General features: G+C 48.1%; 1 protein-coding gene across 1 annotated transcript in view; it reads right to left on the bottom strand.

Annotated features, from left to right (window-relative positions):
* The window catches only part of FXR2 (FMR1 autosomal homolog 2), a 60,324-nt gene extending 45,187 nt beyond the window's left edge, over positions 1-15,137 (bottom strand). The window contains exon 1 of the mRNA XM_060779836.2: positions 14,835-15,137. Coding sequence (XP_060635819.2) covers positions 14,835-14,885 — 51 coding nt within the window. The 5' untranslated portion in view covers positions 14,886-15,137. The remainder of the gene's footprint in view (positions 1-14,834) is intronic.
* Positions 15,138-15,472: the final 335 nt, after the last annotated feature.

Raw genomic sequence — 15,472 nt, 5'->3', positions numbered from 1 at the left:
GAAGCACCAGTGGCATTTCGTTGAGGAACTAGCCCTGCCACTGGAGCATTCCCCTGGCATTCTGTAACCTACTGCTTTTATCTCTCACAACTCTAATGAGCAGACCAGCCTTTGCTCCCCTGCCTTCCCTTCCCTTTTCAAAAAGTCCACCTAAGGAAACCTCCACAAAGCCCAGGAAAACCCAAGTGAATAAGTCTCTGGTCCCACAGGAGCCACACAGAGCTCCAAAGAGGCACCGTAAGAGCTGAGGAAACAGAATGCAGCCACTTCCACCTGAAAAGCAGCTGACTTGCCCCCCATTTAGGGATGTGATCATAAAGGATGCCATTCCCAGCAATAAGTGCTGCTTTTAACGCTGTCCACATAGCTAATACCTTTCTACCAAAGGCTTGGCCGGGAGAGAACATTCCTCCTTTCTGCTCGATCAGCTTCCCCTGTATTCTCTGGGGCAGATTTAGCAACCACCAGAGATACTTAAGCAGCTGCGACCCAGCGGAGACCGGCCCAACCAGAGGGGGGGTGCCTACAATGTGGGATAATCTTTAATGGCAAACAGTCTTCTACCAACCTGAGCCTGGAAAAGTTACCTTTTTCAGATCAGAGCTCCATGAGGACAACTGGCCCTGCTGGCTGGGGGCTACGGTCCCAAAGGGAGATCACGTTCTCATAGAATCAAAGAGTTGGAAGAGACCTCATGGGCCATCCAGCCCAACCCCTTTCTGCCAAGAAGCAGGAATATTGCATTCAAATCACCCCTGAAAGATGGCCATCCAGCCTCTGTTTAAAAGCTTCCAAAGAAGGAGCCTCCACCACACTCCGGGGCAGAGAGTTCCACTGCTGAACGGCTCTCACAGTCAGGAAGTTCTTCCTCATCTTCAGGTGGAATCTCCTCTCTTGTAGTTTGAAGCCATTGTTCCACGTCCTGGTCTCCAAAGAAGCAGAAAACAAGCTTGCTCCCTCCTCCCTGTGGCTTCCTCTCACATATTTATACATGGCTATCATGTTTCCTCTCAGCCTTCTCTTCTTCAGGCTAAACATGCCCAGCTCTTTAAGCTGCTCCTCATAGGGCTTGTTCTCCAGGCCCTTGATCATTTTAGTCGCCCTCCTCTGGACACATTCCAGCTTGTCAATATCTCTCTTGAATTGTGGTGCCCAGAATTGGACACAGTATTCCAGATGTGGTCTAACCAAAGCAGAATAGAGGGGTAGCATTACTTCCTTAGATCTAGACACTATGCTCCTATTGATGGAGGCCAAAATCCCATTGGCTTTTTTTGCTGCCACATCACATTGTTGGCTCATGTTTAACTTGTTGTCCACAAGGACTCCAATATTGTTTTCACACGTACTGCTCTCAAGCCAGGCATCGTCCCCCATTCTGTATCTTTGCATTTCGTTTTTTCTGCCTAAGTGGAGTCTCTTGCATTTGTCCCTGTTGAACTTCATTTTGTTAGTTTTGGCCCTTCATCGTTCTAATCTGTCAGGATCGTTTTGAATCCTGATCCTGTCCTCTGGAGTCTTGGCTCTCCCTCCCAATTTGGTGTCGTCTGCAAACTTGATGATCCCGCCTTCTCACCCTTCATCTTCAGCCAATAGTGAAAGGACCAAGGCAGAGACATCTCCAGCTCATCCCCTGTTTGGGTATCAGCCAGCACGCCAACGATTTAAATCTAGACATAGTTTTCTAAGATCTACAGAGACACTCGCTGGAACACCCCAGCAAGCGAGAGTCCAAAAGTGGCAGGGCCAAACCCAGCACCTCAACCAATGGCTGATACCCAATGAGAGACTCCCTCCTGGGCACACAGAAGACTGGGCGACTTGGAAGGCGCTGAACAGACTGCACTCTGGCACCACGAGATGCAGAGCCAACCTTCAGAAATGGGGCTACAAAGTGGAATCCTCGGCATGCGAGTGTGGAGAAAAGCAAACCACTGACCACCTGCTGCAATGCAACCTGAGCCCTGCCACATGCACCATGGAGGACCTTCTTGCAGCAACACCGGAAGCACTCCAAGTGGCCAGATACTGGTCAAAGGACATTTAATCCAACTACCAAACTCACAAGATGTGTATTTTTCTGTCTGTTTGCTTTGTTCTGTTAGAAATGTAATATATAATGGACTGGTTGCTCTGGCACGACAAATAAAACCCTTCATCTAAGTCATTAATAAAGATGTTGAACAGGACCGGGCCCAGGATGCAACCCTGCGGCACTCCACTTGTCACTTCTTTCCAAGATGAAGAGGAAGCATTGGTGAGCACCCTCTGGGTTCGTCCATTTAACCAATTACAGATCCACCTCACTGTAGTTTTGCCTAGCCCACACTGGACTAGTTTCCTTGCCAGAAGGTCATGGGCCTTCCTGAAATCCAGGTACGCTACATCCACGGCATTCCCCACATCTACCCAGCTTGTCACTCTATCGAAAAAAGAGATCTGGTCTACCTTGCCTCGCACTGGCTGGAAAAGAATACTCTCATTGGCCTCAGCCTGGATCTCTTGATGGGAACATCAGAATCTGCCTTGTGCTGAGTCACATTCTGGGGGAAAGTCCAGCAAGCCACATGCTGCCAACTGACTGGCAGCCACAGCCACCCAGCGTCCAGGAAGGATTCTTCTCTATGGCTGACCTGACGATACCAACAGAATTGGACGTGTGACTTCCTTCACACAGGAAGCTGCCACAACAAGGGCAGCCCCTTCCTCTGTCTCAACTCTCTAGGCCAGGGGTTCTCAACCTCCCTAATGCCGCAACCCCTTAATACAGTTCCTCTTGTTGTGGTGACCCCTAACCATAACATTATTTTTGTTGCTACTTCACAACTGTAATTTTGCTGCTGTTATGAATTGTCATGTAAGTATCTAATATGCAGGATGTATTTTCATTCACTGGACCAAATTCGGCACAAATACCTGATACGCCCAAATTTGAATTCTATTGGGGTTGAAGGGGAGATGGATGCTGTCATTTGGGAGTTGTAGTTGCTGAGATTTATAGTTCACATACAATCAAAGAGCATTCTGAACTCCACCAATGACTGAATTGAACCAGTCTTGGCACACAGAACTCCTATGACCAACAGTAAATACTGGAAGGGTTTGATAGGCATTGACCTTGAGTTTTGGAGTTCTAGTTCAACTACATCCAGAGAGCACTGTGGACTTAAACAATGATGGATCTGGACCAAACTTGGCATGAATACTCAACATGCCTAAATGTGAATACTGGAGGAGGTTAGAGAAAATAGACCTTGACATTTGGGAGTTGTAGTTGCTGGGATTTATAGTTCACCTACAATCCAAGAGCATTCTGAACTCCACAAATGATGGAATTGAACCAAACTTGGCACACAGAACTCTCATGACCAACAGAAAATACTGGAAGGGTCTGGTGGGCATTCTGAACTCCAACAATGAGAGAATTGGGCTAAACTTCATACACAGAACCCCCTGACCAATAGAAAATACTGTGTCTTCTGATGGTCTTTGGTGACCCCTCTGATACCCCCTTGCGACCCCCCCAGGGGTCCCGACCCCCAGGTTGAGAAACACTGCTCTAGGCTCTCAGGCCAGATTCTCTGCTAGTCATATCTAGAGGTTTCTATGACAGCCCCATGTTGATTTCCCATCCAAACACCAAGCAAGGCTACCTCTGCTTAGTTTCAGAATAACGGGGTGGCAAAGGAAGTTGTGGTTCCACCTGGAATGTGCTGCAACTATGCACTCTACCACTGGGCCATAGTTGACAACCCATACTTGAGATTCTCGGTAACCTGTTTCTCAGACTGAGAGTCTTTTGAGGACATCCAACACAATGGTGGGGAAGGAGGAGTGGAGATATAGCTGGCAATAAATGTTTTGGGATGGGGTGGGTGGGTTATAAAATGTGTCTAAAAATAACTTCCTTGATAAAGAATGTGGGGAGATGCCACAGCAAAAGGGCATGCAAAGAGGCCCAAAATAACTCACTCCACGCTGAAAGCCAAAACGTATCCCGCGAAAGATTTCTGTATCTTTGATTCGAGGCCACTTTCAATCCAGAACCTCATTTGTTTGACTGAACATTAGGAAGAACTTCCTGACTGTGAGAGCCGTTCAGCAGTGGAACTCTCTGCCCCGGAGTGTGGTGGAGGCTCCTTCTTTGGAAGCTTTTAAGCAGAGGCTGGATGGCCATCTGTCAGGGGTGATTTGAATGCAATATTCCTGCTTCTTGGCAGGGGGTTGGACTGGATGGCCCATGAGAGGTCTCTTCCAACTCTTTGATTCTATGATTCTATGACTCCATTTTAAAGTGGGAAGACTAAAATTAGCAGCAAATACAATACCCCGCTGCTGCTATGTTTGTCTTACCTCACTTTGGGGGCAAGGAGCACCTGAAAAGCTGGGCTCAGGTGAGGCCCTGCCAATAAGGGAGCCCTCCTTGCCTTATGACGACGACCATAGATTCTAGTGAAACGAAACCGCTCTCTCCCCTGATCTACTCAAGCCTGGCACAATTCAACATCTCTTGCTTTCTTTGCTTGTCTGTTTGCCATCATGACGCCGGAGAGCTTATGCACAATTAAAACTTGTGCACCAGTTGCGCCCATACCTTGGGAAGTCTGATCTGGCCACGGTGGTCCAAGCTCTTGTTACATCCCGAATAGACTACTGCAACGCACTCTACGTAGGGTTGCCCTTGAAGACTGTTCGGAAACTTCAACTGGTCCAGCGAGCGGCAGCCAGATTACTCACCGGAGCGTCATACAGGGAGCACACCCCCCCCCCCGCTGTGTCAGCTCCACTGGCTGCCGGTTCAGTTCCAAGCACAATTCAAGGTGCTGGTTTTGACCTACAAAACCCTGTATGGTTCCGGTCCAGTGTATCTGTCCGAACATCCCACCCCGGAGTCTGAGATCATCTGGGGAGGCCCTGCTCTCGACCCCACCGCTATCACAAGTGAGGTTGGTGGGGACGAGGAGCAGGGCCTTCTCGGTGGTGGCCCCTCACCTGTGGAACTCACTTCCGGGAGAAATTAGGGCATCAACATCCCTCCTCTCCTTCAGGAGGAAAGTAAAGACGGCCTTTGGGCAATCTGACAACTAGATAAGGACAGTCAAACGACTAGGACTGACAATGTGGAATTGGAAATTGGACTATGAGATAGCGAACACTGACTGTCTATGAAGAACTTCCTGACTGTGAGAGCCGTTCAGCAGTGGAACTCTGCCCCAGAGTGTGGTGGAGGCTCCTTCTTTGGAAGCTTTTAAACAGAGGCTGGATGGCCATCTGTTGGGGGTTATTTGAATGCGATGTTCCTGCTTCTTGGCAGGGGGTTGGACTGGATGGCCCATGAGGTCTCTTCCAACTCTTAGATTCTATGATTCTAGGAGTAATTGGGTTTGTATTGTTTTATTGGTTTTAGGGTTGTAATGCAGGAATTGTTGTTTAACTGTTCAACTGTTTAATTGATGTTATTTCGTTTTACTACTGTTATGTGATGCTGGCATCGAATTGTGCCTTTGTAAGCCGCCCTGAGTCCCCTTCGGGGTGAGAAGGGCGGGGTAGAAGAAACCAAAATAAATAATAAATAAATACAGCCCTTCCCAAGCCAAGGTTCTCCGCATGTACTGCACTACACTGTTCATCACCCCCAGCCAAGGTCCAATGTTTTGGAGAAAGACCCAGGCTGGGGCCCCAGTCCTGACTGTGCTGTGAGTCTTAGTTTGGGGGAAAGGCAGAGTTCAAAGTGAATAGTAATGAGGGCAACCGTACTATCACCCATGAAGCTGTAGATCATCTAGCAACTAAGCAGATGTGTATCATCTGCAAAGAACACACCACTATGTGGCATCAGGCATTCTTCGCAGATGATGCTCTGCATCTGAGTGCAGAGAATGTACTAAATGTCCTCGCTCATAGAAAAAAAGAAACTAATTGCTGCTCCTTTCAACAGGCAGAAGGAGGCAGAACTCTTTTTAAATACAAATTCAAGAAGCCACACCAAAAGCATGAAAGGCCTTTGCTATGACATGTGTCCCAGCTCTGTGTTGAAAAATCCCAGATGTCACCTGAGCATAAGACAGACACAATTGAGCTCATTTGACTGTGTGAGCAGAAGTAGAAGCCAGAAGGAGTCTCAGACCTGAGAAACAAGTCAAACTTTGGGTTGTTGTAGGTTTTTCGGGTTGTATGGCCATCTTCTAGAAGCATTCTTTCCTGATGTTTCGCCTGCATCTGTGGCAAGCAATTCAAGGTGCAGGTGCTTACCTACAAAGCCCGAAACGGTTTGGGACCTCCCTACCTGCGTGACCGCATCTCTGTCTATGAACCCACGCGTTCCCTTCGTTCATCCGGAGAGACCCTGCTCGCGATCCCACCTGCGTCACAGGCGCGTTTAGTGGGGACAAGGGACAGGGCCTTTTCTGTGGTGGCCCCCCAACTTTGGAACACCTCCCCAAGAACATCAGACAAGCCCCTACACTGGCAGTCTTTAGGAAGAGTTTGAAGACCTGGCTGTTCCGGTGCTTTTCCAGAATAGGAAACCCCAGCAATATGTCCCAGCAGCACTTTATCAGAAAGTTAAGATTGTCTGCACATTGCACTTACCCAAAATCCTATATTACCTGTCATACTCAGCACTTTTTAACCTGTACCCATTACATTCAGCCGGCCCTATTTTTATTGTATCATGGTGTATTGTTTTATTGTTTACTGTTACTGCTTGATGTTTGACTTGCTTTATAATGCTATGTGTATTGTTATGTTGTTGTTTTTGAGGCCTTGGCCTTTGTAAGCCGCATCGAGTCCTTTGGGAGATGTTAGTGGGTACAAATAAAGTTAATAATAATAATAAGCATCCTCAGAGGTTGTGAGGTCAAACTCTGCACCAGACTCAGGTCTTGCTGACCAAGGATTTCCCAGTGTTAAATAATGAACTGTGATCATAGAATCATAGAATCAAAGAGTTGGAAGAGACCTCATGGGCCATCAGTCCAACCCCATTCTGCCAAGAAGCAGGAATATTGCATTCAAATCACCCCTGACAGATGGCCATCCAGCCTCTGTTTCAATGCTTCCAAAGAAGGAGCCTCCACCACACTTCGGGGCAGAGAGTTCCACTGCTGAACGGCTCTCACAGTCAGGAAGTTCTTCCTCATGTTCAGATGGAACCTCCTCTCTTGTAGTTTGAAGCCATGGCTCCATTGCGTCCTAGTCTCCAAGGAAGCAGAAAACAAGCTTGCTCCCTCCTCCCTGTCTTGCTGACAAAGGATTCCCCCAGCATTAAATAATGAACCGGGATCATGTAAAGAAATATCCTGACATGGAGACTACTAATAGGAGTGAACTCCCAATTCCACTTCCCTTGCAACACAGAAAAAAAGTTGCCTCATACAAAGTCAAACTGCTGGCTCATCTCCTCCAGATTCTCCCTTCCAGACTTCCACAAGTTCTGGCATTTGGATGCTCTGGACTACAGATCCCATAGCTGGCTGGGGGTCTCTTGGAGCTGCAGTCCAGCACATGTGGAGGGCACCATGGATGGGTCAAGCAGGTCTGGTCTCCCTTCTCCATCAGAGCTCTTCCTTACTATGCTGCCTGAGGGCCTCCCCCAATTACCAATGACAGTCACTGCTCCTGGCATTTTCTTCCTGCAACACTTCTCCATTACCACTGGGACAAGGCATTGGCCAAGAAAAATGTGTGCTCTCTATCTCAAGCAATCTACTTTAATTTTCATTAGAGCCCAAAGGTCCACTGTCAGATGGAAAAAGATGCCTCGAGGAGATGGTTAAAGTGGTTTTTCTCCACTTTGGCAGAAAAAACAAAATGCAAAGATACAGAATGGGGGACGATGAGGCCTGGCTCGAGAGCAGTACGTGTAAAAAAGATCTTGCAGTCCTTGTTAAACATGAGCCAACAATGTGATGTGGCGGCAAAAAAAGCCAATGGGATTTTGGCCTGCATCAATAGGAGCATAGTGCCTAGATCTAGGGAAGTCATGCTCCCCATGCTCTATTCTGCCTTGGTTAGACCACACCTGGAATATTGTGTCCAATTCTGGGCACCACAATTCAAGAGAAATATTGACAAGCTGAAATGTGTCCAGAGGAGGACGACTAAAATGATCAAGGATCTGGAGAACAAACCCAATGAGGAGCGGCTTAATGAGCTGGGCATGTTTAGCCTGAAGAAGAGAAGGCTGAGAGGAGAAATTACAGCCATGTATAAATATGTGAGAGGAAGCCACAGGGAGGAGGGAGCAAGCTTGTTTTCTGCTTCCCTGGAGACTAGGACGCAAAACAATGGCTTCAGACTACAAGAGAGGAGATTCCATCTGAACATTAGGAAGAACTTCCTGACTGTGAGAGCTGTTCAGCAGTGGAACTCTCTGCCCCAGAGTGTGGTGGAGGCTCCTTCTTTAGAAGCTTTTAAACAGAGGCTGGATGGCCATCTGTCAGGGGTGCTTTGAATGCAATATTCCTGCTTCTTGGCAGAATGGGGTTGGACTGGATGGCCCATGAGGTCTCTTCCAACTCTTTGATTCTTAGTAATGGTTCTGGACACAAGCTCCATCCAGAAAGTGGATTTTATTACCAGAACCTAAAGCCACTCACAAACCATGTTCCTTTGGGGGAGCAAACATTTTAGCTCCTGCTAGTGTTAAGCAGCTAGAAATCCCAACTGTAAATCATTCAGATATCTAGGTTCTTGTGGGTTTTTTCAGGCTATATGGCCATGTTCTAGAGGCATTTTCTCCTGACGTTTCACCTGCATCTATGACAAGCATCACTACCTCTGAGGATGCTTGCCATAGATGCAGGCGAAACGTCAGGAGAAAATGCCTCTAGAACATGGCCATTTAGCCCAAAAAAACCCACAAAAACCTAGTGATTCCAGCCATGAAAGCCTTCGACAATACATTCAGATATTGGTCCATAGATCCCACCCTACTGTCCACCCTGCCTAAGAGTCCTTGTTTCTTAACAACCCAAACAAGGCAAGAAGGTAGTTCAGATGACGGTGCGTCACTGCAAAGAGTAAAGCTCAAGCGCGCACAGCACCCAGGTGGTGATAAAGCTGCCTGAGAAAGAGCGAGCGAGAGCAGTCGAGAGGGACATGTGTCTGTGCCAATCAAGGAGTGAGCAGATACAGTTACTAGGCCTCCCATCCTTGCTTCCTTACACAATAAAGGAACACGAAACTTGACGGCACCGGGATATAAATATACTGCTGGCCTGGCGGATGGCTGCTGACTAATGCAGCTCAGAGCTGCTATCGGCGGCTCACGTTAAGAGGGGAGACCTGGCGAGGAAAACCCTTTTTGGGATATGCAAAGCGCGAAAAATTCAGATGATCCTTCTGCCCAATGAAGGAGCTAAAATGGACAAAGTCAGTAAAAGGGGTGTGACACTCCTTTTGCAAGATCACCTGGAGTCCAGTCAGAGTGTGTGCTCTCATGTGCTCCCAAAGAGGTGTCTCATGGAACAGAGCAAGACTTCCCGCAATCTGACAGCCTGTATGGGGAAGCCCACAAGAGTCGGGGCACAAAGGCAAATGGCAGCCCGATGCCATGGATCCCAGAACTGGTACTTTGGGGCAAACTGTCTCCAATGCCAGAGTTGGTACAGAAGTGGACAACAAGTTAAACATGAGCCAACAATGTGATGTGGCGGCAAAAAAAGCCAATGGGATTTTGGCCTGCATCAATAGGAGCATAGTGTCTAGATATAGGGAAGTCATGCTCCCCCTCTATTCGGCCTTGGTTAGACCACACCTAGAATATTGTGTCCAATTCTGGGCACCACAATTCAAGAGAGATATTGACAAGCTGGAATGTGTCCAGAGGAAGAGGGCGTCTCAAATGATCAAGGGTCTGGAGAACAAGCCCTATGAGGAGCGGCTTAAAGAGCTGGGCATGTTTAGCCTGAAGAAGAGAAGGCTGAGAAGAGACATGATGAGTGCCTGGGATAAATACGTGAGGGGAAGTCATAGGGAGGAGGGTGCAAGCTTGTTTTCTGCTTCCCTGGATGCAATGGAGCCATGGCTTCCAACTACAAGAAAGGAGATTCCATCTGAACATGAGAAAGAACTTCCTGTCTGTGAGAGCCGTTCAGTAGTGGAACTCTCTGCCCCGGAGTGTGGTGGAGGCTCCTTCTTTGGAAGCTTTTAAACAGAGGCTGGATGGCCATTTGTCAGGGGTGCTTTGAATGCAATAATCCTGCTTCTTGGCAGAATGGGGTTGGACTGGATGGCCCATGAGGTCTCTTCCAACTCTTTGATTCTATGATTCTATTGAGGCTTGTGGACTCTGAGGACCTTACCCTGCAGACACTGGTACAACTAACCGCCTTTGGAAAGCATACCAGTGACTGCCCCACTGACCCCAATCCAGTTGCTCTTAAACCTTCAGGCCTGAGGGAGGAAGGGCTTAGCGTTAAATGTCAACCAAGTTATAAAAAGACAGAGCAGAATTCAACATATTGACAACATCACAAAATTAAAAATGATCTGATCTCTATTGGCAGTCATGTCAAACTTCCACGAGCACTCCCATCAGCTCGCATTTGTGGTCCCAGGACTATCACAGGAGAAAATGTAGACATCTCTCAAGATGCTCAAAAGATGGTTGCTTTACTGGTCAAAAGCCTTGACTAATGTTTCTACTTATGCTCAGGCCCCATTCAGGGTTACATGCAGCCAGCCTCCAATTTCTTCTGTGGATTCCACTGGCTGCTCCCCCAGTTCTCTGTTTCTTTCCAGGAATAGCAGCATACCACCCCGGACACACCTGTTCCTGTCTCGTTTTGGGTGCAAAGCAAGAGAGGGTTGGGCCTGGAAAGGACTGCAAAGGGAGGCAGGAGAGAATCCTAGGAATCTGCTAGGAAACAATCCCTGAAAAGCTGCAGCTGCCAGTCAGTAGACCTGATGGATCTGACCATCAAGGATCTGACTCAGCAGCGCAACACAGCCTCCCATGTTTCAACTGCCATTCCTTTTCTTGCCATCCCACCTTGAACACAGCCAATCCCATAAGAATTTGAGTTAATATGGGAAACCCCACTCCTCGAAGTTTCCCATATTATAAGTAAAGGTTTCCCCTGACATTAAGTCTAGCCGTGTCTGATTCTGGGGGTTGGTGCTCATGTTGTTCGGGCTTGGCCCCATGTAAGCCGCTCAGAGTCCCCGTTGGGGGAGATGGTGGCAGGGCATAAATAAAGATTATTATTATTATTATTATTATTATTATTATTATTATTATTATTATTATCATCATCATCATCATCATCTCCATTTCTAAGCTGAAGAGTCGGCATTGTTCGTAGACACCTCCAAGGTCATGAGGTCAGCATGACTGCATGGAGTTGTGTTATTAATGTTATTATATTAACCCTGTCCTTTAAAAAGGGTGAGGAAATCACCGAGACACTTAGAGGGGAGATCCAACAGCTCATTCCAATTAGGAAAAGGTATTCCATCTACACATTAGGGAGTATTTCTTGACAGTAAAGACCTGTTTGGTAATGAACTGCTGCCTGGGAGTCTGGTGAAGTCTCCTTCTGTAGAGATTTGTAATTGCTATTGCTTGTATGGATGTATTGTGGGCTCGGCCTCATGTAAACCACACTGAGTCCCTTGGGAGATGGTAGCAGGATATAAATAAAGTTTTATTATTATTATCATTTCCAAGTAGAACTTGAGTGTCCATCTGCTGGGAAGGCTTTGACTGTTTCCTCTTTCCTAGAAAAAATAAGTTGGACTGGATGGCCTTTAGGGTCTCTTCCAACTCTAGGATTCTATGACCTCCTACTGCTAATTTATTCTAATTTTCCGGATTCACGTGCTCTCTTTTCCTTCAACTGAGGTGGAGAAGGACCAAACTTCAGCCCTCCCTCTGGTGCTGTATTTCGAATCCACAGAATGCAATCTCAAGTGGGAAGTTTTTTTGAAACTCAAAGGTCTGTTGCATCGGACAAATGCTGGGCAGGCTTCAATATTCCACTTTAGGGCATGGTCTGGCCAGTTTCTGAATGTTACAGATCATTTAAGTCAGGGGTCCTCAAACTTTTAAAGCAGAGGACCAGGTCACAGTCCTTCAAACTGTTGGAGGGCCGGATTATAATTTGAAAAAAAAAAGTAATTTGAATTCCTATGCACACTGCACATATCTTATTTGTAGTGCAAAAATCATTTTAAAACAATACAATAATTAAAATGAAGAACAATTTTAACAAATATAATCTTATTAGTATTTCAATGCGAAGTGTGGGCCTGCTTTTGGCTGATGAGATAGGATAGTTGTTGTTGCGTGCTTTCAAGTCAAATCAAATCATTTATTTCGGTCACTGACTAGCACAGGAAATAAGAGTCACATTTTCATACAAACTTGGTATGTTTGGTACATTAAAAATATAAATATAACTACTGAAGCACAATATGGGTGAGGGAGCGGAAAAGAAGGGGAAACAGGGTAAAAACATGCAATGCCCAGATCCATCACCAAATTGTAGATTCAAAGAAGAAGATTACTGGACACACAGTTAACATTTGGGACTAACGTCCTTGCAGACGGCCAATTCTCTCACAACAGGACACTCCTGACACGACCAAAAAAAAAAAATCCCTGATGGATTTTGTATGCTTTGCAACATTGTAGGTTGTAGCTGAATTAATATCTGCAAGTAGCATGGAGGTATAAAATTGTCCTGAACGGCGTGGGTGCTTGTATAACAGAGGTAAGATAAGTCTGGCATGGATATCCTTGTAGAACGGGCACTTTCAAGTCGTTTCAGACTTAGGTTGACCCTGGGTGAGGGCCGGGTAAATTACCTTGGGGGGCCATATCCAGGCCCCCGGGCCATAGTTTGAGGATGCCTGATTTAAGCCAATGGGATTTTGGCCTGCATTAATAGGAGCATGGTGTCTAGGTCCAGGGAAGTCATGCTACCCCTCTATTCTGCTCTGGTTAGACCACACCTGGAATATTGTCTCCAATTCTGGGCACCACAATTCAAGAGAGATATTGACAAGCTGGAATGTGTCCAGAGGAGGGCGACTAAAATGATCAAGGGTCTGGAGAACAAGCCCTATGAGGAGCGGCTTAAGGAGCTGGGCACGTTTAGCCTGAAGAAGAGAAGGCTGAGAGGAGACATGATAGCCATGTATAAATATTTGAGAGGAAGCCACAGGGAGGAGGGAGCAAGCTTGTTTTCTGCTTCCCTGGAGACTAGGACGCAGAACAATGGCTTCAAACTACAAGAGAGGAGATTCCATCTGAACATGAGGAAGAACTTCCTGACTGTGAGAGCCGTTCAGCAGTGGAACTCTCTGCCCCGGAGTGTGGTGGAAGCTCCTTCCTTGGAAGCTTTTAAACAGAGGCTGGATGGCCATCTGTCAGGGGTGATTTGAATGCAATATTCCTGCTTCTTGGCAGAATGGGGTTGGACTGGATGGCCCAGGAGGTCTCTTCCAACTCTTTGATTTTATGATTCTATAGGTAAACTTTGGAACTTCTAGGTGTTTTGAACTTCAACTCCTATAATTCCGAACAGCCTTTGACTTCAACTCCCATAATTCAGCCTATTGGCTGTAAGGAATTGTGGGAGTTGAAGTCCAAAACACCCTGGCCATCTTCCAACTTAAAAGTCCGTCTCTTTGAATTGTTTTGCCCAGAACGGTGTTATCCCAAGCAAAAGAGTGGGATTGCTAGGCCTTGTTCTCTTGTTTCCTCTTAATCAGGCATGGGCAAACTTGGGGCCTCCCTCCAAGTGTTTTGGGACTTCAACTCCCACAATTCCTGGCTTCAGGCCCCTTCCTTTTCCCAAAACACCTGGAGGGAGGCCAGGGAGAAAAGGAAAGGGCCTGAGGCCAGGAATTGTGGGAGTTGAAGTCCCAAAACATCTGGAGGGAGGCCAGAGGGGAAAGGAAAGGGCCTGAGGATAGAAATTGTGGGAGTTGAAGTCCCAAAACACCTGAAGGGAGGCCAGGGGGAAAAGGAAAGGGTTTGAGGCCAGGAATGGTGGGAGTTGAAGTCCCAAAACACCTGGAGGGAGGCCAGGGGGGAAAGGAAAGGGTTTGAGGCCAAGAATTGTGGGAATTGAAGTCCCAAAACACCTGGAGGGAGGCCAGGGGGAAAGGAAAGGGTTTGAGGCCAGGAATGGTGGGAGTTGAAGTCCCAAAACACCTGGAGGGAGGCCAGGGGGAAAAGGAAAGGGCCTGAGGCCAGGAATTGTGGGAGTTGAAGTCCCAAAACACCTGGAGGGAGGCCAGGGGGGAAAGGAAAGGGTTTGAGGCCAGGATTTGTGGGAGTTGAAGTCCCAAAACACCTGGAGGGAGGCCAGGGGGAAAGGAAAGGGTTTGAGGCCAGGAATGGTGGGAGTTGAAGTCCCAAAACACCTGGAGGGAGGCCAGGGGGGAAAGGAAAGGGTTTGAGGCCAGGAATGGTGGGAGTTGAAGTCCCAAAACACCTGGAGTGAGGCCAGGGGGAAAAGGAAAGGGTTTGAGGCCAGGAATTGTGGGGGTTGAAGTCACAAAACACCTGGAGGGTGGGCCCAAATTTGCCCATGCCTCCTTTGATGCAATCTATAGCTTGATTCCCATTCAGCTTGAGGCCTACAAAGCCTTCGAGGTCCCTTTCTTCCCCAACAAGCCTCCCTGCCTCCTTTGAACTCCTCAGAGGTATGTTTGTGACCTTTCCACCCAAAGCCCTGGACTCCAACTCCCAGAATCCTCGAGGGGCCTAGGCCTCCTGGGAGTTGGAGAGAGTTGGGAGGCTAGGCCGCATCTCCATGGCAACCGCGGGGGCCCCGCCCATGCCCCGTCTCCTTGGCAACGCTCTGCGGCCTACTCACCTTATAGAAGGCCCCGTTGGAGCCGCGCACTTCCACGGAGAGGCCCTCCATGGGGCCCGAAGGCGACGCCGGGGAGGAAGAGGCCGCCAAGGGGGAAGGCGGGGGGATTGGGGCCGGAGGGCGAGGCCCGGCTTCCTCCCCCGGGTCCGCCACCGTGACCGGTGCCTTCAGGCCGGAGCCTCCCCCACTCTGGCCTGCCGCCTCCCTTCCCTCGCCTCCGCCAGCCGGAGAGTCCGTCCTCCCCTCACAGAGCCAGCTTGAGAATGCGCATGCATGGCCCCGCCCCTCCGTCCGCGCATGCGTCGAGCCGGAAGACGCTTGCCTTCTTTTTCCCCCTTCAGGCCACGCCTACTCCATTCGGCCCCGCCCCCTTTCTCGTCAGCGTGAGCCAATGAGAGGCAGTCATTCCGCGAAGGAGGCGGGGCTTAGCCTTGTTTCAGCTCCTCCCACTCCCTTGTTTCTTCTCATACAACCAATAGGGAAGCCGTCCTCCAACATGTCAATCATAGGAAATGTGAGCCAATGAGAGGCGCTCATTCTGCCAAGGAAGTGGGGCTTAGCCTTATTTCAGCTCCTCCCACTCCCTTGTTTCTTCTCATACAACCAATAGGGACGCCGTCCTCCAACATGTCAATCAT

Source organism: Anolis sagrei, chromosome 6 (genome assembly GCF_037176765.1).
Source record: "Anolis sagrei isolate rAnoSag1 chromosome 6, rAnoSag1.mat, whole genome shotgun sequence".
Taxonomy (NCBI): domain Eukaryota; kingdom Metazoa; phylum Chordata; class Lepidosauria; order Squamata; family Dactyloidae; genus Anolis; species Anolis sagrei.
This window is presented reverse-complemented; position numbering and strand designations above follow the sequence as displayed.